Source organism: Nicotiana tabacum, chromosome 7 (assembly GCF_000715075.1).
Source record: "Nicotiana tabacum cultivar K326 chromosome 7, ASM71507v2, whole genome shotgun sequence".
Lineage (NCBI taxonomy): Eukaryota > Viridiplantae > Streptophyta > Magnoliopsida > Solanales > Solanaceae > Nicotiana > Nicotiana tabacum.
In genome coordinates this window covers 170,609,978-170,635,967 of record NC_134086.1, presented here as the reverse complement: position 1 = coordinate 170,635,967, position 25,990 = coordinate 170,609,978, and the positions used below count along the sequence as shown (strand labels likewise).

The 25,990-nt window shown below is 35.2% G+C and overlaps 2 protein-coding genes and 1 long non-coding RNA gene across 3 annotated transcripts; 1 reads left to right on the top strand and 2 right to left on the bottom strand.

The window, feature by feature from the left end:
* Window positions 1-14,873: 14,873 nt before the first annotated feature.
* LOC107815289 (uncharacterized) lies at window positions 14,874-15,566 on the bottom strand. The gene has a single exon (XM_016640847.2). The coding sequence runs from the start codon at window positions 15,564-15,566 to the stop codon at window positions 14,874-14,876; it is 693 nt and encodes a 230-aa protein (XP_016496333.2).
* A 38-nt stretch (window positions 15,567-15,604) lies between these two features.
* LOC142162420 (uncharacterized) lies at window positions 15,605-16,543 on the bottom strand. Its single transcript, XM_075218770.1, has one exon. It carries the CDS (start codon window positions 16,541-16,543, stop codon window positions 15,605-15,607), a length of 939 nt encoding a protein of 312 aa, XP_075074871.1.
* A 2,072-nt stretch (window positions 16,544-18,615) lies between these two features.
* On the top strand, window positions 18,616-20,414 carry LOC142161931 (uncharacterized). The gene is made up of 3 exons (XR_012693693.1): window positions 18,616-18,757; window positions 19,090-19,156; window positions 20,150-20,414. It is a non-coding gene; the product is annotated as an uncharacterized LOC142161931 (long non-coding RNA).
* The last annotated feature ends 5,576 nt before the right edge of the window (window positions 20,415-25,990 follow it).

Below are 25,990 nucleotides of genomic sequence, written 5' to 3'. Positions count from 1 at the left end.
GTACGTTATATATAGAAAGTTTTCAGACAGGTATGATCAGTAATTTGAATTGTCTTTTTTGAGGTATATAATCATACCTTATCTTTAACTCAATTATTCAAGATTCTCTTTTTTGCAGCCTCATACGATCTATATGATTATAAACACTTACTGTTGCAATTCAGTAAACGACTCAGCTGCTTCGTCATCATGCCAACTCAGCATCCTACATCAAACTTACAGCTCCATCTCATGATGAGAATTTTTACGATATTAAATTATCTAAAAGATATATAACTACACGTCATCGTTCATAAAAAATAAAAATAACCTCCTTTTTTACAATACCTAGAAGCTTTTCTAGACAAAGTTACAAACAAAAGAAATTCAATTAAACCTCCTTCGTTTATATTGCTGAAATGTGAGAAATAGCAATAATACTACTTTGGCCTTTCCTTGTTTTGTCCCCTTTTCCTTGGGGCGGCGTGACTAATTAAATTCCAGGATGTTGTGGAAATCTTGATCTTGGAGAGAGACTGGTTACTGAGCGGAGATGATTATACTTCGTTTTTACTTGAAATACTAAAAATAAATTTTTATTTTTACTTATCACTTTACACATATCAAGAGAAGATAAATTCTTTTTCATGTTATACCCATAGTATTTATTGCTCATCTCAAATCATTTTCTCAAATTCAATAAAATATGCATCAATTAATATGGGTATCATGATAAATTATGCACTTCATTTATTATTTCTTAAAGGGACGTGAAAAGTCAAAACGTGCCAAGTAAAAGTGAACGGAGGGAGTATATAGAGTTACATCGTTAACGATGAAAGTCGTAAAGTAATAAATAAAATACATCCGTTCAATTTAGATGAGGTAGTTTCACTCGACACGAAATTTAAGATTTTCTTTTTTGTAACTTGTGATAGTTTTAGTCTTTTAGGAGTAAAAACTTTGTGGGGCGCTCATGATATTTGTGTGATTATAGAAACTTCTCACTAAGGTTAAGATGGATAAAATGAAGAGTTAAACCCCATGCATATCTTTTTGCACACTGTGGTTCGAATATTGAAAAGAAAAATGCATGATGGTGGGTAAAAAAGTAAAAAATAAAAGGCGATCAGTTGTATTTTACTTGTCGAAATCTAAATGCATGTTTTCAATGTGATGACATACGAGTGTTATTTTCTACGACAACTTTTTTGCTTTTCCATGTAGTGGTGAGAAGGTTAAAAGAATAGCCCGTGTTTCACCAATTTGTAATTATTTCTAATGATGCGTCTATTAATCCAATTTTGACCCATGACAGAAGATAGTGGACTAGTCAGTCATACTTGGCTAATGATGGACATTTTAGCAATTATTGCTCAACCCCTCAACCAAATGAATCTGCACGTATTTGCATATAAAGTTTTAACGATTAAACATAATTAATTAATATGCATTCTTACTTTATTAAATCACTTAAATATAATAATCTAACATGCTTGATTTGATATAAACACCCCAATAAACTTCTGAACTATCTCGATACACACATAAGACGAAGAAGGAGAAGAAGAAAACTCTCTGAAAACGTAATATTGTCGAAGGCAAGATATCCACACAGAATTCAAATATTATTCGAGTATTCCAACAATAATTACGTAATATTTTATATTTCAACATTAATTTTATTTATGTGACATGGACCTTCGAAGTCACTTCGGTAATTTTGCGCTTTAAATAACAAGGAAAGAAGGTCGATGCAAGGATACAAATTTGAGCACATTGATTTCAGCGAAGGAATGAGAAAAGCAGATTTAGAGAAAGAACTTAATTTCCTACACCCATTTCTCATTTTTCCAATTAGTCTCTATCGACAAACAAAAAAACAAATGGAAAAACGATATGCTTGATGAATATTACGTAGTCATAATTATAGTCTCATTTTTCCTATTAACCCCCCCACAGACTATCAGCTTTTTTGGATAGTTGTTTCTTATTGTATCAGTATTGTATTGTTATTCAAAATAATATTTGTTTTGATTGTTTCGTTAAAATTAATTGTATTATATATTAAATTCATTGTTTCGAAATAATAAAAAGTTTTATTTTCTGAGACAACCAATTTGGTGTGGTGAGATTGTTTCCTATTTTTCTTTCCAATTATGTCCTAACTTATTACTTCATAATTTTATTTTACCCTTTACTTTTTTTTTTTAACTCTATATCTCCTAACCTATTTTCCCATACCCCACATATTGGGATCAAACCTGGGTTTGTTGTTGTATCTCCTAACCTATTGGTCCCTTCTTTTTTTTTACCTTATGCCACTTACTATTGCCAACTCCAACATCAAAGGTGTGGGTTTTTCTACTTTGATTTTTAACTCCAATTCTAATTAATTTATTTTTATCATCCTTCTTTATTATTATTTTTCTAATAATATCATCGTTCTTTATTTTTTCCCCTAATAATAGTTAATTTTTTTTCAAGTTTTTGCTCTTATTTTCAAGCGTACTTAATATTTTGTTTATTATTTTATTATTATTATGATCTAATTATGAATGGAGTGTACTTATTATTATTTTTAATATTATCAACATGTTCCCCTAATTTGATAGAATTTGCATGAATATAATTGCTTAATTTATATATAAGACATAATTGGTGATAAATTAGTAGAAATGGATTTTCATAAATTGTTTTTATGCATAATTTTTTTATAATTTAATGTTTAAAATAATTGAGGTATTTTAGAAAATTTATCAGTTATAATACAATACGATACAGTCAAACCAAACAACAAAATATTATTTAACAACATCAAACAATACAATCTATCCAAGTATTAATAAAACACACAATACAATACTCCCTCTGGTCCATAATAAGTGATTTTTCGGTCTTTTTTGTGGTCCAAAATATGTGATTTTTATATATTTCAAGAATGAATTAATTTTTTTTACCTACATTGCCCTTGAAGTAAATAGCGTTGGATTATGTGTTAGGAGTGTTTATGTCACGACCCGGATTTCCCACTCTCGGGGGTCGTGATGACGCCTACTAATAGGAGCTAGGCAAGCCAAACTTAATTACTTTTTCATTAGTAACATAATCCCTTTTAACAATTTTCGGCAATAATATAAAAGCAGCAGAATTAAATATTAAGCGGAAGTCTTAAATTATAGAAAACTGAATAGCAATGCGGAAAATTCAACATAAACCTCTACCCAAGACTGGTGTCACAATACTCACGAACTACTAAGATTTACTAAATACAATGTCTGAAAGAAAATGTAACTGTTTGTCCCGAATTCAAAAGACAACAGACTGAAATGAAAGATAAAGGAGATGTCGGGCCCGCGGACGCCTGCAAGGCTACCTCGGTGTCTCACTAGACTGAAGGCCTGCTCCCACGCTATTGTTGTTGCTGTCCAAATTATGGATTTGTGCAAAATAGCACATAGTGTAGTATCAGCACAACCGACCCCATGTGCTGGTAAGTGCCCAGCCTAATCTCGACAAAGTAGTGACGAGGCTAGGACCAGACTACTAAGTAAACATGTGCAGTTCGAATATATATATACAACGGAAAAGAAATACAGGAAGTAATCAATTAATAAAGGAAGGGGAGCATGCTGTGGGGAGATAACAGTTTCAAATAAGTAATCTCAAATAAAGAAAGAAACAACAAGGCTAGAATATCAATATGAATCAGAAATCACAAACTTGCACTGCATCACCCTTCGTGTTTTACTCCCGTCCTCACCAAATCAATCGTATCAATAATCATGTACACGGCATCACCCTTCGTGCTTTTACTCTCTTTCCTCATAGTATAATCAATGAATATTAGTACGGAATGGTACATCGTACGGCACAGCATCACCCTTCGTGCTTTACACTCTTTCCTCACAATATCAAGCAGTGCACGGCATCACCCTTCGTGCTTTACACTCTTTCCTCACCCAAACAACAATCACAAATAAGGGGCAAGGAAGTAAACTAATAATGATAGAAATCCCGACAATGGAATGCAATTAAACAGTTAAATCCGGACAAGGGAACAATATCAATAAATTTTCATAACCCGGCAAGGGAGAAAATCAACAAAACAACAAAACGTCCCGGCAAAGGAATAAACCAATAACTCTTTCTCTTTCTTTCACTTTCATCTCATAGTTCACATTATCACTTGATCCAATGCTACAAAGATTTAAATATCTCATATACCTTCACAATTTGTATTTCAACTCGAGCCAACGCTCCACGAAGTTTAAAGATCACAATTTCCTTTCACATACTCTCTACAACATATAGAAATCATCAATCAAGCATGAAAGTTATATTAAAACCAGGATATTCGCAATATAAGGACTCACGGTCATGCTAGACATCAATGTATAGATACTCGTCACCATGCCTATACACCGTACTCGACAATTAGCAAGTAGCAAATAAGACTCAACTTCTATTCCCTCAAGCTAAGGTTAGACCAAACACTTACCTCAACTTCCACGGCCAAATCAATCCACAACAACCGCTTTCCCTCTCGAATTCGGCTCCAACTCAATCAAGTCTATACAATAGTGACTTCATAATATCAATATATGCTAAACAAATCAAACCCAATGACTAATTATAGATTTCCAAGCTTTCTTCCCAAATTCCCAAAAATCGACCCCGGGCCCGCTTGGTCAAAACGCAAGGTTCGGACCAAATTCATATCTCCCATTCACCCACGAGCCCGAATATATAATTTATTTTCAAATTCGACCCCAAAACGAGGTGTAAATCAAGAAAAATCAAAAAGCCCTAACTCTACCCAAATCCCCAATTTTTTACCCTAAATTACACGTTGTAGGCTTAGGAATTCATGAGATGTTGAAGAAAATGGAAGGAAACAAGCAAGGATTACTAACCCACGAAATCTTTGGTGAAGGATAGCTTCAATAGACGCCTAAGGACCTTGGAGAAGAATGAGTTCGTGAAAACTTAATGAAATCCCGTAGCTACTGTTTCTGAAAATTAAAAATATAACTGGGCGAAATTGCCCTTCGCGTTCACGACAGGCTGGTCGCGTTCACGAAGGGTAGGGCCTAACAGACCATCGCGTTCGCGGAAGGAGGCACGCGAACGCGGAAACTAAAATGGTGAGGCCCTGAAATTGGTCTATGCGAACGCGGAAAGAGGCATGCGAACGCGAAGAGGAAATCCTGCAAAACTACGCGAACGCAAGTAGGCTTACGCGAATGCGATGAAGAAAAGGAGACTCAGCCCTCAGAGTCAAATAACCCTACGCGAACGCGAGGGTAGGGACGCGAACGCGAAGGAGGAAAAATTAGAGCATCGCGAACGCGAAAGGAACAATGCGAACGCGTAGAAGAAACTGGGTCTGCAACAACTGAAGCAAATCTGCAATTTTTCTAAGTTTGAAAACACTCCGAAACACTCCCGAGCCCTCGGGGCTCCTAGCCAAACACATACACTAACTCAACAACATTCTACGAACTTAACTGTGCGATCAAATCACCAAAATAACATCAAAACAACGAATCAAACCTCAAAATCACTAGTTTTTCTTCAAACTTCATAAACTTTCAAATTTAGAGTTTAAAGTCCGAAACACGTCAAACGACGTCCAATTTCAACCAAACTTCATAGAAATATCTTAAACCACATATAAGACCTGTACCGGGCGCCGGAACCAAAACACGGGCTCGATACCAACACGTTCTAACCAATTTTCATTTCAATTTTCTTTATAAATTTCAGAAAAACAATTTTACTCAAAAATTTATTTCTCAGGCTTGGGACCTCGGAATTCGATTCCGGGCATACGCCCAAGTCCCATATTTTCCTAAGGACCTTCCGGGACTGTCAAATCACAGTCCGGATCCGTTTACCCAAAATATTGACCGGAGTCAAATTTACTCATTTTAATATCAAATTTTAGCATTTTTCACAGAATTTCATATTTAAGCTTTCCGGCTACACGCCCGGACTGCGCACGTAAATCGAGGCGACTAAAAATGAGGTTTTCAAGGCATCGGAAGCACGAAATAGGTAAGAAAATAGGTGATGACCCCATTGGGTCGTCACAGTTTATGTGAGATAGTAAAAGTTAGTATGGTCAATTTAATTGAATGTTAAAAGGTAGATTCCTTAATCTATGTGAAAACAGTCAAAAAAATTATTTATTTTGGACCGGAGGGGGTACAATACATTATAACATGATAGGTAACAATGATCCAAACAAAGTGAAAATTAGAAAATATTTTTGATGAATATACAGTCTCATCTTTTTGACGCTTCTATCTTTGCATATTTTCGCTCTGGATACAAGAATCTTTTGCTTCTAAGAAGACTAGGCAATGATGGCCTGTGCTAGTGCAGGCCCAACGTGATTTTACTATGCGTGTTATCTAATTGTAATATAAATATAACTGGATACAGATTTTATTTGACTTGTATGAAACAAGTACCTGCAGTTACTTTTATGTTTATCATAGAGTTTTCTGGATTTGGGTGCTTTTGTCAGAAGCATATTTGATCCTACACAGAAGATGAAGGATCTAGCCGATGTGGGTTTTTTACTTCATTTTTACCTTTGTAATCGCTCTAATTCTTTCATTTGGTGAATAATCTAAGCATGGCCTGCTCTGACAAAATATTTCATACTAAGTGATACACACTTAATTTACATACATTTTGAGCAAAATATACGTTGTTTGCGTTCACGAGAGCATCACATTAAGGGATGCTTAAAGTGCCACAACAGTTACAACATGTATGATACAATTATTTACATATACGGTCTTTGGTATTCTTTGTGGTCCTTTTTCTTCACCAAAACATCTGCAACAAATAAATATGTTGTAAATTAGAAGGTTATCGCAAAATATCTCGATACATGGAAACAATATTTACTAAATTAGCAAAACTTGTAGTAGAACTCCTAAGAAATGAAGAAGACAGAAAAATGAATCAAAATGTGACCACAACATTACAACTTCATAGAACGTTGAGGTGAGACAATTAAGTATTGAACACATACCATATGCTATGAGATTGGAGAATAGAAAAAGGATGAAACTCAAATTAAATTCCACAAGCAATCTAGTAATTTATTTATAACCCTGCAGCTAATGCTTTCTATCATGAAATAAATTCAGATAAATACATTGTTCAACTTTTTTTTTTGGATCGGTACATATAGCTCGTCCCTTTGGGGACATCTGAATTATAATATAAAAAACACATATAGCTCAACTTTTATGTAAATTCTAAAAACTCATTGAGCTGAATAAATTATTGAAGTTAGGACTTAATGTTTGGATTACTTCATAAGAGAAGGGCAAATGCAAGACATCATATTCCTTTTCAGATACTCAATTTGAGGTTGTGTTGTAATTCTGTCATAGCCTTAATAAAATCCACGACATTTATTTTGATAAATTTCAACACAACAACAGTGCTGAAATGTCTACACTATAATTCCCTTCATTCTTTTTCAGAATCAACCTGTCTGCAAGATATCTGAGAGTTGAGAATACCGAAAGAAAGATCACACATGCTGATACAAAAATATATGTTTCAGCAAGCAGACAACAATCAATTTTATGGCTTGCTGCAATACAGAGAATATCTAGGCAAAACTATGTATAATACAGCCATGAAGTGAATAATAAAAAGAAGTCACAAAGATATATTGCCTGTGGATTTGTCCCAATTGCAATGGTACGATTTACCCAGTTCACGACATGTCAAATAGAAAAGAATAAAGGATCCAGCCAGCTCATCCTATCATTTCCAGATTCAGTTATACAGAGAATATAGTTTTGTGGTACCAATTTAAAGAAACCTATCCAATACTGCTTTGTATATTCTGTTACATAAATTACATCATCGTATAACAAGCTATTAAATCTTACTCCCGTTATCTCATCACTATTCATTATGATATGAAGCGCATCATAAAATGTATGATTAGTTCTACCCTTCATTCCAACATAGACCAGTAGAATAAAAGCACACTTTGATTATAGCTATTGATAAAGCTAATGAAATCTAGCATCTGATCCATACTATTTACTCTTTTTTTTTGCCTTCTTTGCACCAAAGTACGGAGAAAAAATCAAGGAAAGATCAAATCGATGTTGACCTTGAAAACATTTTCTGTTTCTCTGCAAAAACAAACCATCCGTGTGAAGTAAAGAAGAACCACAAACATGCTACTGGGAAAACATATCTAAATCGTTACAATCTGTATTTGAGGGAGATATGCAACACACACCCTTCCTTTTGTGCTAATATATTATGAGCTGCTAAGTTCATTCTGATTAATCTGAGCTTCTAAATTCTTATAAGTGCATTCATGTTAATTTATCAATTTTTCTACACTATTGAGGCAATATGTCTAAAAGACCAAATCAATTCTCATTTAACATTATTTTTATATATCATTCACTGCTAGTTTTTTAATCACTCTGCATAACCACCTATCTCCTTGGCTGATATCTAAAGGCAATCCAAAAAGATTTTATAGCATAGTAAACTCAAAAAAGACACAATTGTTTCATTCTAATAATGACCTATATCCAAATATTATGATCATCTATCTTATCGATGCATAAAAAATTGCAGCACTTCTAAGCCTAAATTGTTGGAGTTAAAGTAGTCTACACCACAAATGAGATGGTAATATTCTAATTTAATTTCAAGATCAATGTTCTCTATCAATGGATTATCATGCTAATTCAAAGTTACTCAATTTAAAGATGGTTGTGGAGCAACGAACTTACATGCAAATATCTGGTTTATCTTCCACCTTCTACTCTTATAGATTTTAATGTAAAAAGACACAAATTCATATCACAAAAGTTATTTTCTACTGCTTTTAAAGAAGAATGCAGAGAAAATTTCATGTGATGATATCCAGAAGAATGATGGGTATTTCTCATTTTCAATATTAACAACTTCTCCATAGAAGAGTCCACTTACATAAGTGCAAGAGAAAACCATATACCAATCAACCAACATATTTTAATACAACTAATGTTCATACTCTTACTTTTTCTTGTTCAACATCCATGTAAATGAAGGGTGATAATTACAAATACTGAATCAACAGTGACCATGATCGATGAAATTTTGACTAACATTAATATTTGCATCAGAATCTTAGACACAACAGAAGAGGCAAAATAAGAATGAAGAGAAATAAAGAAACGATAAAATTATAGTATAATTTTATATCTCAATATTTTAGTAATATTTTTAGTAGTTTACTATTACAGATAACATAACAAAATGAATATTTAGTTAAAGTTTAAAAAAACAATTGGAGTCTAGATTTGTAATCAAGTAAGCTAACCTTGTGTTGTCGTGATATTTGTTGAGTAGAGGAGCATTCAGAAAGCAGGCGTAAAAGTAAACATAACTGCATTCAAAAAGAGTAACCAAAAAGAGGACTGTAGAAGCTTCATATTATTTTGCAAAAGGAAGTTAATTAAAGACAAATTATCTTTTGAGAAGAGAAGAGCATCCTGCACTGCATTATATTTCTAGCCAAAAGCTGGTATTTTCTCTGAATTCTCTTGGCATAACTCGTAAGAAGAATAATATCCAATATCTACATTCTCTTCGTAACTAAGAAGAAAGTGAAAGGAAGAAGCAATACAGCTTTTTCATTATCTTTTAAGAAGTCATAGAGACTCTATTGTTTGATTTCAACTCGATTTTTTCCTAGATAAATGATTATTGAGCCATTACAATGCATTGTCATAGACGGTTAAAAAAGAATGTGATAAAAGTAGGTTAAAAAAACTGTCAAGAGAAAGGCCATTGAAATAAAGAAGCTTAACAAAGGAACAACACAAGAGCAACATATGAATTGCCTATTTTTAGCAAGTATTCTTATCAGAGATAGTGAGCAAGTTAGTAATTAAAGTTTCTTTAACAAATCATCTATTTGATGTGAACCAAAGCTTCTTTAATATGAATCTAATAAGTGTTGTAAGTCATTGCACGAAAAACCCTCTAAAGAGGATTAAATTTCAAAACAATCATTTTCGAGCATAAATAGTTTTTTTCTTTATTGTCGCAAATTAATATGAAAAAATTGCAATGACTTTATATCGGTTGGTATGAAAGATTTTGAAAAAATCTAGATTTGTAATCAAGTATACTAATCTCGTGTCAGCATGACATATTTCTAGTAGAGGAGCATCAAGAAAGCACTCGCAAAAGTGAGCTTAACCGCATTCAAAAACAACACCCAGATGTGGCTTCATTTGCATCCCAAAATAGTAGCAAAAGATGTTTCACTGGCAAAAGTGCTAACAAATCATTGTCGTTTAAGTTGCTTGTTTTTTGTACGAAGTTGAATTTCATATTAAATTTAAAAGGAACATAAATTTCAAATACCTTTCAGCAGTTTTTTGAAGGGGAAATTTTCATTTCCGCCTTACATTTGTTGTAGGAACCATTGCCTTTGGTTGTTCTGTGTGAGTGCTCTTGCTTCTCTGGGGCAACGTGTTCAATTTTTCGTTTACTTCCTTCCGCAACATCCTTGATGGTGGCTGGCATTTGTGAGATACCCGGATTACTTTTGTCCATGAAAGACAAAATAACTAACTTTCCTACCTCATTGTTTCTTGTAAACAGGTTTTTTATTTGAATCTTGAAGATCTTGCCAGTCAGTAGCTTTTGCGCGTTCACAAGAGACAACAATTCTTTCTGTAAAGATAAAATTAGTTATTTATGTGTCAGAGGGGGCTCAACTTGTAGAAAATAGTTGTTTGTGGTTTTTCAAAATTAACAATGTACCTTGACATTGCAGATATCATAAATCTCTTCCGAAGTGAGAAGCAATATTTTTTCTGCAAGCTTGTCGGAAATAGTTGTTGTTGTAGAACCACTCTGATCTATGAGCGTTAGTTCAAATTGGCACCTAGCTGTAAGATAAAATGATTGGTTAATTAAAAGATGGTGAATATATAATGTTAAATATAAACAATTATGTGGAAGTTGCATGTATACCTGGAAACCAACTGGGTAGCTCGACGACAATTAGTGCAATAGAACTTTCTCCGTGAGATAGCTCGTGTGAAGTGTTGTTTGCAGTCTGAACAAGCTAGGATACAAAATCGTTGATTGTCATTTTGTAGTGCGACTTCAACCTGTATGTAGAATATTTGGCCCTGGAAAACATAAGGATGCCGCATATTAATTTTTTGTTATTAGAAAATAAAGGTAAAAATTTGTAACAATGCATATGTGAATATTTAGTGTACTTACTGGATTTTGCTGTCGGATTTCTGCAATTGGTACTATCTCTTCTTCGAAAGGAACATATAAAAGAGAGCCTGTTGGACCTGTGCTCTTCATTGTGTATGCAATAAGCATTTTTTCATTTTGTTGGGCTCTTAAAGTATGTTAACATTTCAAAATTAGTTCTTCTATATGTTCAAGCACATATATGACCAATAATGTATTGATTGCAATACCATGTTCCCAGCGCATTTGCTTGTGGGTACGGAGGATTGATTTCGATTGTTGTACCGAATCTGTTAGTCAATCCTGCATGCATTTGAACATTCAGTTCTAATTTGGTCATCTGGTATATGGAAAACTAAAACATAATTGCGTATATGCTTTACCTGTATTGAATTTGTTACTCCATCTTGCATGCATTTGAGGTGTTTTACCTGACGACGACTTTGGTCTTCCAACTTTTCTAGCAAGGATGATTGGGTATTCTTCTTTAAGCAGTTCGAGTAGTTTATTAAAATAGAACGAAATTGTTAAATCACTATATTAAATCAATACGGGAATGTCAATGCTTAGGAAACACAAATGAGCATCAATTGGAAGATTTAAGTGTAAGACATTTTAAAAAAATGAACACATATTGATATCTTAATGTGTAGGAATTTCAATAATGTAATTACTTTCGAAGAAAATAGGTATTCCTTAAGCTCTTCGCTATTGATTCCTAACAAAAGCTTCTAAAGATAATACTTTGAAATATCAGATGTTCTCAAAGTGTTGATAAGTCTCAGATCTCAAATAGATGGTAGAATTGCTTTATTACACTCTAAAGATATTGATGCTTGCCAAAAGATAAATGGATATAATTTACAACTTACTGTAGCAATGATCTGATTAGTTCCAATATAAAGATGTTATGAATAAGTTCTGATATTGCGATATAATTGTATTATACAATGGAAGAATATTTAATAGAGATGTTCTTAACATTGATATGTTGCTCTCTTCTATTAGATCTTTCTGCATTGGTAATGTCTGCACATTTGAAATACAATAGTTTGTAAGCACATTTCTAATATACAAAATTTTAGCATTTAGCAATCTACGATCGGGTGAATGCTTTGAATAAAATTTTTATAATCTACTTATTAGTTTTTCTTCAAAGCCCTTCAAAGATTTGTTTTTTGCCAAACTTAAAGCAGTTCGATTGAACGTGGAGACACCAAAGAACACTATTTTTATAGCAAGAAAGTGAAAATACTTGTATATACAACTACTCAAGGTTAAGCCTCTATATATTGAAAACAATAAACCATCGAAGGAATTTACGGAGGCTGAGATTGTAACAGAGACAATAAACTGAGAGAGCGAAGAAAGAAATGGGGTCAATTTTAATCCAAAGTACTGAATGGAAATAATATATTTTTTAAATATAATTTGATTTTAAATCTAATAACTAAACATGATGATTATTGTTTCCTTTCCTCGAGGTTATAGAGGTCATATTTTGTTCCTTCCAAATAGATGAAGAACAACTACAGATAAATTATAAAGTCATTGTTAAAGAATAAGATAAGCAACTACAAACTTGGTTATGCTATATTTCTACATTTCAAGGTATTATGTATTTCTCTGAATAATTTTTAACAACAATTTAATTCTTTGGCGCATATAATAGTAAATAACGAAACATATTTTTAAGTTAGCTTTTAATAGCTTTTCCCTAATTTGTTGTCTTGCCATAACTAAATTTTTTTCTGGATCATTGCTTCTAACTTTATTGACGTACAACTAAAGATTTTTAAAGTCTTTAGGGGCACTTATATGTTTTTACATTGTTGGATTGGTGTGTAGTTTTAGCAATCACACATCGTCATTCCATGCAGTTATTCCGAAAATTATGCTTATAAATAAAGAATAAATTTAAAGTTTGAAGTCAATCTTGAAAAAAACATAAATTAGTTGCAAAAAAATTTAGAGAAATTAAAACTTACAAAATCAAAAGCACAATATGATAGTAGCTCTAGTTTTTCTTATATTCTTATAGCAAGAGAAACAATAAGAGACAAAATTTGCATTGTTAGGAATATATTTAAAGACATGATTAAATATTATAGTGATCTATAAATGTTGGTAGTAAAAACCAAAATCATAATAATTCCGGTAATGCTTACTGGACCTAAGTATGCTTTGAAAGATCATAATTACAGCAAAACCAAAGGTGAATTGAAGCATGGAAAGTAGCCTTTTAAAGGGTACAATCTCAACTTGAATCTCAATTTCATTTATTGTGTGCTATTGCTAGACAACATACGAAAAGTGAGATAGTATATCACACTTGAATCATCAATTGCTATTTGGACGCAATAAAACAAGTTCAAGTATATTTACTGATCATCCATGATGATAAAGTCTTGAATTCTCCTCCCATTTGGAGCATATGTTGAGGGACTGGCGTTGAGCACAATGGCAAGCACATTTTGCATTTAAAAAAGAACAACCAATAAATTAATAGATAATAAAAATTATTATAAACAATAATAATACTAATAAATGTGAATTTTAGGTGAACAAACAACATAGATAGTTAAATATTCAATTACCGAATTCAGATCCATAGGGTTGATATTCAAAGTTGCAAAATGGTGTAAGATTTAGGCGTGTTGGCGGCGGTAGTGGATCTTCTAAAGGATTAACAATTTCTATTGGCTCAACAATGGTACACCTATCAATTGTCCATGTAAATTTGTTAAGCGGATTTCCATACATATAGTTTGATTCTTTGACTTGTGCAACTGACACCAAGTAAGTATGGAAATAGCGAAACAGATCTTCAAGATGCATTATCTCCGCATTGAACATAATGCATTCGACTTGATTTTCCTGTAACAAAATAAGATACAATTAGGATAATATTAATTTAATTACTATTGGCAAACTTATGAATCCTTTAAAGATCACCTCTTCATCTTGTAAAACCATCAGTTGATACTTTTTCGTTTTCTCTCTATTGTCTTTAGGTCTGCCTTTATCAACTACTTGAACCTTACAAGTCTATTCTTCTGTTTCTGAAGTAATCGCATTGATGTTGAACCTTTCTGCCATTTAAATGTAATCTGCAAGTATAACACATCATAATAGCATAATGAATATATGTAACATTGCCAGAATGACTATAATACAAAATGGAAGAATACAAAAAATGAACAAGTTGTACGTCAAACTTTGTCAGGAATGATGGTCTAAGTCAAAAAGAAAGAGTTTTTTCAATGGTTTCATCATAAACTATATTATATGTAGAATGATCATCATCGTTTTCAGTTATAGTTGGTCTAATTAATACCTTGACATAGTTAGAACCTTTAGCTTTTGATAAAGCAACGCATAACTGACCATGAGAAAATACAGGTTCTCGCAAATAAATGCCAACAAAATCTAATGTTTGGCCTTGAGCTTTATTTATAGTCATGGCAAAACATAATCGTACTGGAAATTGTATTCTTTTAAATTGAAGGGGTAGTTTTTCGTCTTCTGATGTTAATAGTGGTATCCACGGAATGAACACATGTGTATTTTTAAAATCCCCATTGAATATTGTAGCACTAATAACACGAGGTTTGAAATCATTACATATTAATCGTGTCCCATTGCAAAAAACCTTTGCAGGAATTCAAATTTCTTAGTAATATAATTGGACAATTTTTCTTTAGAAACAATTTATAGGGAGGTAAACCAGGAGGACTTAAAGTGTGCAAAAAATCTTCATATTCACTTTGATCTTTTGGATCAATTGTTTCATCAGTAGCTAAATAGACTTTTTCATCAGTCGAGAATTGAGAAATTAGTATGTCATTTATTTCATCAACAAAGTCATTTTTTGTAGTTAGAATTGCACGAGAAGTAATAAAGGAAGTATTTGAATGAGTTAAATATAAATCAGGATAAGTAACTTTAAATAGATGATTCAAGGAATCTTTTTCAGTGGTGAAAGGTATGATCAGAGGGCGGGGAATTTCTATTTTGCTCTTATCATTTTTTCTTTCTTTTCCATTACCAATTCTCATTAAATATTCACAAAAAGTTGGGTCTGCTTTCGCACGCATATTTTCAGACAAATGTAATTTTTCAGGTTGATGCCAAATTTCAGAACATAGTAAGCTTTTACGAACAAAATCTTCCCTTTGTCCACCACGGACAACGGAAAGAGTTTGTCTAAAATCACCACTGAATACAACAACCTTTCCGCCAAACAACATAGTTGTTTCCATTAAATCTCTAAGGAGCAAATCTAGTGCTTCAATCAGTTCTTTTTTCACCATTGAAATTTCGTCCCACACTATTTGTTTTGCATCTCGAATCAACGATTCCAATGAACTTTGTTAATATTGCAACTAAAATTTCCATCAACATCAGTAGGTATTTTAAATCGGGAATGAGCAGTTCGGCCTCCAGGAAGAAGGGAAGCAACAACACCTGAACTCGCAGTCGCTAATGCTATAAATCCTCTATGTCTCACTGTAGCTAATAAGGCACGATATAAAAAGCTTTTTCCAGTTCCGCCTGGACCATCAATGAAGAATGCTCCGGGTTTATTTGAGAATATTGTATCAAGGATTATATTGTAAGCTCTTTTTTGTTCAATGTTTAGTTTATATGGTAATAGTAGATCTTCTTCATTAACGATAATATTCCTTTCAAAATGTACATCTTTAGCTTCTTTGGCTATTGCAGATGATTGAATTTTGCCTTGAGTTAGTTCAAATTCGTTGATATCACGACCCATTGAAGGAAGAATATCATTAATATGATTTAGCACTTTGTAACGAATTTCTCTTGTATGCATGTTCGGGTATTTTTTGAAATCTTCGGACATCGGGCATTCAAATTTTTCCCACAACTCTCTTGGATTAACGGGATTGCAATAAACTAATAGTACAACAAATAAGTGCCTTAAACTTTGTGGCATTTGGTAACTTACTGCTTCTGACATGCATTCTATTAAATTATTATCGCAAAGTAACAATCCTCTTTTTTCGGCGGCTTCTCTAAATGTGTCACAAGTTACTCCATTTACAGTTAGTAAATTTTTATATGATTTTGGTCCTCTTACGTTCATTAAGAGCAATCTAAGAATATATCTTTCTCCTTCGGTTGGATGACATATTACAACTCTACCAATAGCAAATCCTTGTTGGCGACATGACCACATTTTGTATGTTGTGGACCAAACAAAATGTTCTGGAAATTCTCGATATAATAAATTCAAATTCATAGCATCTTCGTTTTCGCTGTTCATTGTTAAAAATTTAGTTAACATTGTTTTTTTAATCGCAGGATTATTTACGATTCTATTAATTTATCTGTATTTTTTAAGGAAACAATTTGTTGTCCATCAAGATAGAGTTGAAGATAGTATACATTTGGAATCATTTCACTGATAGGAAAAGAGAATATGCGCCACGCAGCCTCAGGTGGTGTCACCCATCTAGCAGATTGATATTCCTTTATTTCATCTACTTCTATGTTCGCATCGTTAGGATGTATGTGAAATGCAATTTTATCATGTCCCTTGCAAATATATTTGTAAATGTACTTAACAACTTTAATATCAGAGCAAATCTCCACATTTATATGGAAATTAAATTTACTAAGTAAGAATGGATTGTAGGAAACAACCCATGAATTATCAAAAAATTGTCCTCCAATCTCCACACATTTTCCCGTGTTTCGTCTTTTATAAATAGGATATGATTTTTTTGTAACGACCAGACCGGTCGTTTTGAGCTCTGACGCGTCATTCAGCAGTTTGAGGCCATGAGCGGCTTCATCTCAGGTATATTGACTTGTGTGTATGGTCAGAATTAAAATTCAGGAAGTTTGGAGTCAAATCTAAATGGAAATTCTCATTTTGAAAGCTTAAAATTGAAGAAATGAACTAGGATTGGAATTTTGAGTAAACGACCTCGGAATTGGGATCTGAAGGTTCCAGCATGTTCGTATGATGATTTCAGACTTGGGAGTATGCCCGGATCGAATTTTGGATAACCCGGGGCGTTTTGGCGCCTATTGTGGAAGATAACATTCTAGAAGAAATTGCATCAGTTTGGTTTAAAATGCATTTCAGTGTTATTGATGTCCGTTTGGGATTCCGAGACTGGGAATAGCTCCGTATGGTGATTCTAAATTTGGGAGCGCGATCGGAAGTGAATTCGTAGGTCCGTAGGTCATTTCTGAGTTGTTCGGCTAAAGAGGAAAAATTGAAGGTTTTTGAGAAAATTTGGCCGGAAGTGAAAATTTTGATATCGGATTCGAAATATAAATTTTATGGTTTGGATAGCTTCGTTAGGTTATTTGGGACTTAGGAGTGTGTCCGGAATATTTTTGTGTTAAAATATATGAATTATGTGAAAAATTTGAAGAATTTTGATATTTAATGTTGTTAAAGTTGACTTTGGTCAACATTTTTGGTAAATGGACCCGGACCCGTGATATTTCGGTCTTGAAAGGTCCATAGAAAAATATGGGAGTTGAACGTGTTTTCGGAATCGAATTCCGAGGTCCCAGGCCCGAGAAATGAATTTTTTCGTGAAATTGTTTTCTGAAAATGTTTAAGGAAAATGAAAATGAAATTTGATCAGAAAGTAATGGTATCGGGCTCGTATTTTGGTTCCGACGCCCAATACAGGTCATATATGTTGGTTAAGTGCTTCCTGTAAAGTTTGGTTACAAACGGACGTTGTTTGACGGGTTTCGGCCTTAAATTGGAAAATTTGAAAGTTTATGAAATTTGAAAGAATTCTTGGATTTAAGGCTCAAATCATTGATTTTGATGTTATTTTGGCGATTTGATCGCTCGAGCAAGTTTGTGTGATGTTTTAGAGTCAGTGTTCATATTTGGTTTGGTGCCCCGAGGACTCGGGAGTGTTTCGGAGGTGTCTCGGAGTGATTTCGGACTTAGGAAAAATTGCAGAAAATTGCAGAAATTCTGCTGCGAGTAGTCCAGTTTGGAAACTCATATCTTGTAATCTATAAGAAATAAGAAAAAGTGCAAAACACAAAAGTTGTAGCCCATACATTCTAGTTTTCGTAAAGTTAAACCATTCACGATTTGGATATCATCTCAGAAAGTTACGATGGATCGAAAAGGGCTGCTGGAGCAATTTCTGCAGAATTTACGATGCACTTTAGAAGCTCATATCTCGGGATATATAAAGAGTTATGTGGTGTACAACCTATCAAATTAAAGATCTTTGAGTCTAGTTGCTAAATCTTCAAACCGTTTGTCATTTGGATATTTATACAAGACGTTATGGGTGTTTAAACAGAAGGTGTCCGACAAGGAACAATTTTAATAGGATGTACAACTTGTATAGCACAAGTGCAAGGTACAACTCGACGTAGCATAGGCAGATTCTTTTATACACGGATTTAGCTCACTTTTCTTCATTTCTTCAAAGTATGGACGATTTTTGGGGAGCTTCAAGAGGGGATTTTCATCACCAATGTGAAGGTAAGTTATCCCCACCTATTTTGAGATAAGTACATCAATTATGTATGGATTTGAGCATGAAAATTGTAGAAAAATTGAGGATTTAGGCCTAGGGATTTGAAAATAAGATTTGGTGATTTGAGGGGTCAAATGAACTCCGATTTTGGTAAATTTTATATGTAAGGACTCGTGGCGAGACGAGAAATCCGGTGATGTAACTTTCGTAATTTTTCGAGAAGTGGGCCCGGGTCTCGGGTTTTGCTAATTTCGGAATTTTCGACATTTTTCGAGTCTTTTCGATTGGGTTATATTCCCTTAGCCTATTGTGACGTATTCGTTATGGTTTTGACTAGATTCGATGCGCGAAGAGGTCGATTCAAGAGGAAAGGGCATTGCGAACTAGTCTACGGCCGGTTAGAGGTGAGTAATAGATGTAAATGCTGTTCTGAGGGTTTGAAACCCCGAGCTTTCACATCGTAAAGCTATATTGAGGCGTGACACGCACTCCATGGCGAGTGCGGGGTCGGATACTATTGGGGATTGTGACTTGATCCATCCCGTGTGATGTTTATACTATACTGGTGATTGATACACATACTTCATTGATATTACGGGGCTTGATGCCATGTTTGGGGTCTTGTGCCGATTTGTAAAATCCTTCGAGGATTGATATTACTGCTTAGCATGATTTGCATATCATTTAATTTCAGTCCAAGGTTTTAAATGCTGTTTTGCAAACTCAGCCATAATTCTAAGTGTTGAAAACTTAAATGATATTTTTAAATGTATTCTGGGCTGGGAACTTCTGTTTTGTAAATGCCCAAGGGGCTTATTATATTATTTTCTGGACTGATTATAAAGTGACTTGAAACAGTAGTAACAATGACACTGTGTGATATACTTGAAATAGTGGTAACAATGACACTGTGTGATATACTTGAAACAGTGGTAACAATGACACTGTGTGATATACTTGAAATAGTGGTAACAATGACACTGGATGATATACTTGAACAGTGGCAACAATGGCACTGTATGATATAAATTGGTCAGGTAACAATGGCTGACCGGTCAGGTAACAATGACTGACCAAGATATTGCGCTTAGGCAGTAGGAGCCCCTCCGGAGTCTGTACACACCCCCAGTGAGCGCCGTCGACGATAAATAAATATGGATGGCTCGGGCTGCACGCCGCAGTGGGTACTAAAATGTACCATCATATGCATTGCATTGCATTGCATTCATGAATTTCTATTTATACTGTTGTTTAGCTGCTCAGTTCCATATGTTGCTGTATATTTTGATTTTAGCTTACTTTGTGTATTTACTGGATTTTCTTATCTTCGGACTGTAGTTACTTTTATTACTCACTGGGTCGGAGTACTCACTTTACTCCCTACACCTTGTGTGCAGATCCAAGGCAGTCTCAGGCTCAGTAGATCCAGTTGATCAGCATATCCAGCTTCTGGGAGTATCGAGGTAGATGCACGGCGTTCGCAACCATTGATCTTCTCCCTCCTATCCTATCTCTTTATTTCCGCATTATCAGACTTTGGATATACCATGTATTAGGATGATATTCTGTATTCTAGAGGCTCAAATTCTTGACACCGGGTCCTAGTGAGATTATATTGTGTATTTTGTTAAATTCTTCAGTACTTTAATCTTGCTTAATTGATATTTCTTTCCGCTATTTTTGATAAATTGGGTTAAGTGTTGAATAATGGTCGGGCTTGCCTAGTAGTGTGTTGGGCGCCATCACGACTGGGATTTGGGTCGTGACAAGTTAGTATCAGAGCCTAGGTTACTTGGTCTCACGAGTCATGAGCCGATTTAGTAGAGTCTCGCGGATCGGTACGGAGACGTCTGTACTTATCCTCGAGAGGCTGCCGAACCTTTAGGAAAACTTCATATTCTTGAATTCTTATCGTGCGTCCTTGATTCAGCTTGAAAAGAAACTTTTGAAATTCCTTCTGCGTGATCGTATGCACCAATGGGCGCTCAGTATCAGATGTGTCTCGATGGCTTTGATTCTCCGATCGAGGGGCGATGTGTAATCTCTGTGAGTTTGAAGTTAGACCAGTCTGGAGGACTTGAGGCCAAATCTTTGCCAATGGCTTGAGCACCGAGGTGCTGATTTTGTGAGCAAGTGTTTTGAACTCATATGTTCATTATTGTCCTTGTTAGCCGGAATGGCGGTTGGATATCCACGTGATGAGTATGTTAGTGTTGCGAGGTGTATTTGTACGACTTGGTAGTGGCGAAGAAGCCTACTGGATAGTAGATGAACTGTTAAGTGATTCGTTTCTTATTGTGATCTATTGAGTAGCCCGAGTTATGGGCGCGTGAAGAATATTTTTTTCGTGTCTCCTAGTTAGATAAGTCTGGGAGCTGAGATCGCTTCCGTAAATGTATTATGACGAAATCGTTGAGTCAAAGAGACCACCTTGAAGGTCGAAAATATTAAAGAAAGAATATGTTCCTACTTGGTTGAATAGCCCAATAATGGAGGGTTGAAGGGTATTTTCTATGTGTTATGATTCAAATAGGTGCAATGTAGGTCCATGTATCAATTTAGATTTATGTAATTGATATGCATTGTAATGCTTTGTCAAGTTGTGGATGTGTTGTTAGGATGGTTTTGGTGATTCTCTGGCAGGTGGATAGGACCAATTACAAAGGAGGCTCTGCCGAAATTTTTGAAAAATTTAGGAAAAAAAAATGGTCGCCTAGAGAGTGGGCTTAACTGTTGTGTGAGTAAATGCAAGAATTGCAGAAGAGTTAAAATTCCAGATGATTCGTGTTTTCACGAGCTTATGATGGAGTGAGTTTAATCTCACCATGATATTACGACAGCAATAGAGTATATGTGTTGTGATTTATGGCTTCGAGCCAAGTTGGGGAGCTTGCTGTTGATTAGCTGATTGCACGGTTTATTACCTGCGTGAATTCTGGTTATTGGCGTATTGGTGGGTTATTGCAGCTACGGAAAAGGACCATGAGTGGTAATTTGAGTAAATGAATTGTTGGATGCATGCTATGGTTAGCCTTATTGGCTCATATTTAGACTTGAGGGAAGATTCATGATTTATGCCTCGTATAGGTGCAGGCTTCGAGGAAAGTGATTCCGTTGGGTGCTTTATCAAGATGGTATTCATATGTTATAACCTTCAGTAGAGTTGGTTGCATTCGGGGCCAATTCAGAACTGGGTGGCTCTCAATAGCGGTCCTAGTGAATTTAAGAGGCAAAGTGTAGTACCTGATGATTCTGAGTCTATAAGTACAGTTAAGAGTCAAGCTTTTGAAGCATCTTATGAAGAAAGACATAGAATGTTCTATGATGTTTTGACTTGCGGTGTAGCATTGAGAGACATGAAATGGTCATGGTTTTTGAGACAGCATGGTCTCATGATTTAAGGTCACTCGGGGTGAGTGCGTTGGAATAAGTTAGGTGTTGAAGGGAGATATTATTATTTCTAAGGCAATCAAGGATAAACTGGAAGGAAGTAGATTGATTAGCCATAGTTGAGTTGGCATATTGGTGTCAGTGATCGGTTCATTCAGCGTGATCGAGTTATGCATGTGATTTGTGGCGGTGCGTGTGAGGCTTGTCGGCCGTAGTGATTTATGTTATTCTGTATCATTCTTCTGTTAGGGCCTGTTATGAGTAGGCGGATCCCGAAAACGGTTATGGCGGCTTGGACCACTACTTAGAGATTGACATATTTGACGGTTATGAGAATTCGCCTGTATGTTGCTATATTTCTCCTGAAGTGAGTTAAATGGAAGGTCTTATGTGATGAAGTATTAGCCTATCGGCGGTTCAAGAGTTGTGATGGAAATCGCGTCTATCGTATATTGGCACGTGAGATGCAGTGAGTGGTATGGAATTTGAAGTAAGGACCAAGGTTGCAGTTTGGTCAATGACTGTAATGTCACGATCTCGGATGAGCAGTATATGAGTTTCAGTGTTTCGAGTAAGATGGGTATTGACGTCAGTATCACCTGAGGTCGGTGTTCTGTGAGAAAGGCTTTGCATCCTGGTTAGGGATTCTTGATCGCTTTTCAACGTTAGTGCAACCGGTGGTTTGGATGTGCAGACCCGTTAATTATTTCGGAAGATGGTGGGAGCTTGTCCCACAGGAATATTGTATAAGTGTGACATGTAGTCACTTGATTAATTAGAAATTTAAACCAAGTATGAGGATTTTGGTAATATCATCCATTTGAGAATTTATGCCTGGAGGGCACTCTATTTATTGGGTTATGGACCTGTGAAAGATTATTGGCCTAGCTTGGCACGATCAGAGTCGACTTGAGGTCGGTGGATAGATTTAAATGTGGAAGTGAGCCTTACGTCAGGCCAGTTGTGTTTATTTCAGCAATGCGCTCTTTATGAAAGGATAGTCACAGTCTTATTTCGTGGTCAGCTAATTTATGTAAAGATATATTGCGCCGTATGAGTTGTGAGACGGCTTGGTAAATTCCTTTTGTGTTGAGGTTCCGCTCAGCGGTGATATTATATGAGCAGGATGGCTCTTGAGACTTAGATCATGTATCGCACCTCAGTTGTGCTTGAGTTTGTAGCCTATAGAGCTATATGTTTCCTTGGGAATGGTATTATGCACCTTAGTGTGTTTATGACCGATATCCGGTGTTTTGATGTGATGAGCTTTTCAGCTCAACATATATCTCCTTATGTGAGTTCTATATATGGATCGGGTGGCACACCGCCATGGGTATGTTGTTTGGATCGGGTTGCACGCCACAACAATGCGATGTTCAGTTCAGTGCCCATATTTGCTTTTGTGTGTTCTACTTCCCTGTTTTCTGAGGAAGTCTATGTTAGTGTGCGAGTTGAGTAGTTCCTTCTAGAGTTCGCCTTCCTTTTGTATCGCGTTCGAATTGATAGCATACTGGCACATTGTGGCGTCTTGTGGGATTTTTGATTATGTCTGAGGTAGCTTATTGCCTGATCAGTTCGTACTGGGTGAGACGAGGTTACTAGATTTGGGGTCAGTGCAAACTGATTATATGAAGTATATTATAGAGCAAAGATCATTCTTTGGTTTGGGACAAGGTAATGGAACTTGTCAGGAGTGTAGATCCAATGAATTGTTGATTCAGTAGTTGGTTGTGAATTTCGGCACATCTCTTCAGTCGTATCGGTGTTGAAAAAAAATATAAAAAAAAAAATAATAATAAAATAAACTAGAGCAAGACCTGTGTAGATCATGAGATGCAATGGGAGCATCAGATTCATGGAATTCCGACTATTATGTTTAAAGAATGTTATTGTGGTTCTATGAGTAAAGTGATGCAAAGTGTGAATTCAGCAAAGTTATGCAGTCATGTTTGGGTACAACGTGTGGAGATTGATATGGTGGTCGTATGATGGAAACAGACTTAGGAGGGAAATTCAGGATGTTGGAATTGGGCCTAATGGCTTATTTGCTTGAATAAATAAGTATATCTACAGAATTACCCAGCTAATGTGCTCAACGGAGTAGTGGTAGCATGGGAAGGTGCATGATATGTTAAACAAGTTATTTCAGACTACTTCAGTATAGTTCTCAGCACGTTCGAGGACGAACGTATGTTTAAGTGGGGGAGATTGTAACGACCCGACCGGTCGTTTTGAGCTCCGACGCGTCATTCAGCAGTTTGAGGCCATGAGCGGCTTCATCTCAAGTATATTGACTTGTGTGTATGGTCAGAATTAAAATTCAGGAAGTTTGGAGTCAAATCTAAATGGAAATTCTCATTTTGAAAGCTTAAAATTGAAGAAATGAACTAGGATTGGAATTTTGAGTAAACGACCTCAGAATTGGGATCTGAAGGTTCCAGCAGGTTCGTATGATGATTTCAGACTTGGGCGTATGCCCGGATTGGGTTTTGGATAACCCGGGAGCGTTTTGGCACCTATTGTGGAAGATAGTATTTTAGAAGAAATTGTATCAGTTTGGTTTAAAATGCATTTCAGTATTATTGATGTCCGTTTGGGATTCCGAGACTGGGAGTAGCTCCGTATGGTGATTCTGGATTTGGGAGCGCGATCGGAAGTGAATTCGTAGGTCCGTAGGTCATTTTGGAGCCGTTCGGCTAAAGAGGGAAATTGAAGGTTTTTGAGAAAATTTGGCCGAAAGTGAAAATTTTGATATCGGATTCGAAATGCGAATTTTATGGTTTGGATAGCTTCGTTAGGTTATTTGGGACTTAGGAGTGTGTCCGGAATATTTTTGTGTTGAAATATATGAATTATGTGAAAAATTTGAAGAATTTTGATATTTAATGTTTTTAAAGTTGACTTTGGTCAATATTTTTGGTAAATGGACCCGGACCCATGATTTTCGGTCTTGAAAGGTCCATAGAAAAATATGGGAGTTGAACGTGTTTCCTGAATCGAATTCCGAGGTCCCAGGCCCGAGAAATGAATTTTTTCGTGAAATTGTTTTCTGAAAATGTTTAAGGAAAATGAAAATGAAATTTGATCAGAAAGTAATGGTATCGGGCTCGTATTTTGGTTCCGACGCCCAATACAGGTCATATATGTTGGTTAAGTGCTTCCTGTAAAGTTTGGTTACAAACGGACGTTGTTTGACGGGTTTCGGCCTTAAATTGGAAAATTTGAAAGTTTATGAAATTTGAAAGAATTCTTGGATTTAAGGCTCAAATCATTGATTTTGATGTTATTTTGGTGATTTGATCGCTCGAGCAAGTTTGTGTGATATTTTAGAGTCAGTGTTCATATTTGGTTTGGATCCCCGAGGGCTCGGGAGTGTTTCGGAGGTGTCTCGGAGTGATTTCGGACTTACGAAAAATTGCAGAAAATTGCAGAAATTCTGCTGCGAGTAGTCCAGTTTGGAAGCTCATATCTTATAATCTATAAGAAATCAGAAAAAGTGCAAAACACAAAAGTTGTAGACCATACATTCTAATTTTCGTAAAGTTAAACCATTCGCGATTTGGATATCATCTCAGAAAGTTACGATGGATCGAAAAGGGCTGCTGGAGCAATTTTGGCAGAATTTACGATGCACTTTAGAAGCTCATATATCGGGATATATAAAGAGTTATGTGGTGTACAACCTATCAAATTAAAGATCTTTGAGTCTAGTTTCTAAATCTTCAAACCGTTTGTCATTTGGATATTTATACAAGACGTTATGGGTGTTTAAACATAAGGTGTCCGACAAGAAACAATTTTAATAGGATGTACAACTTGTATAGCACAAGTGTAAGGTACAACTCGAC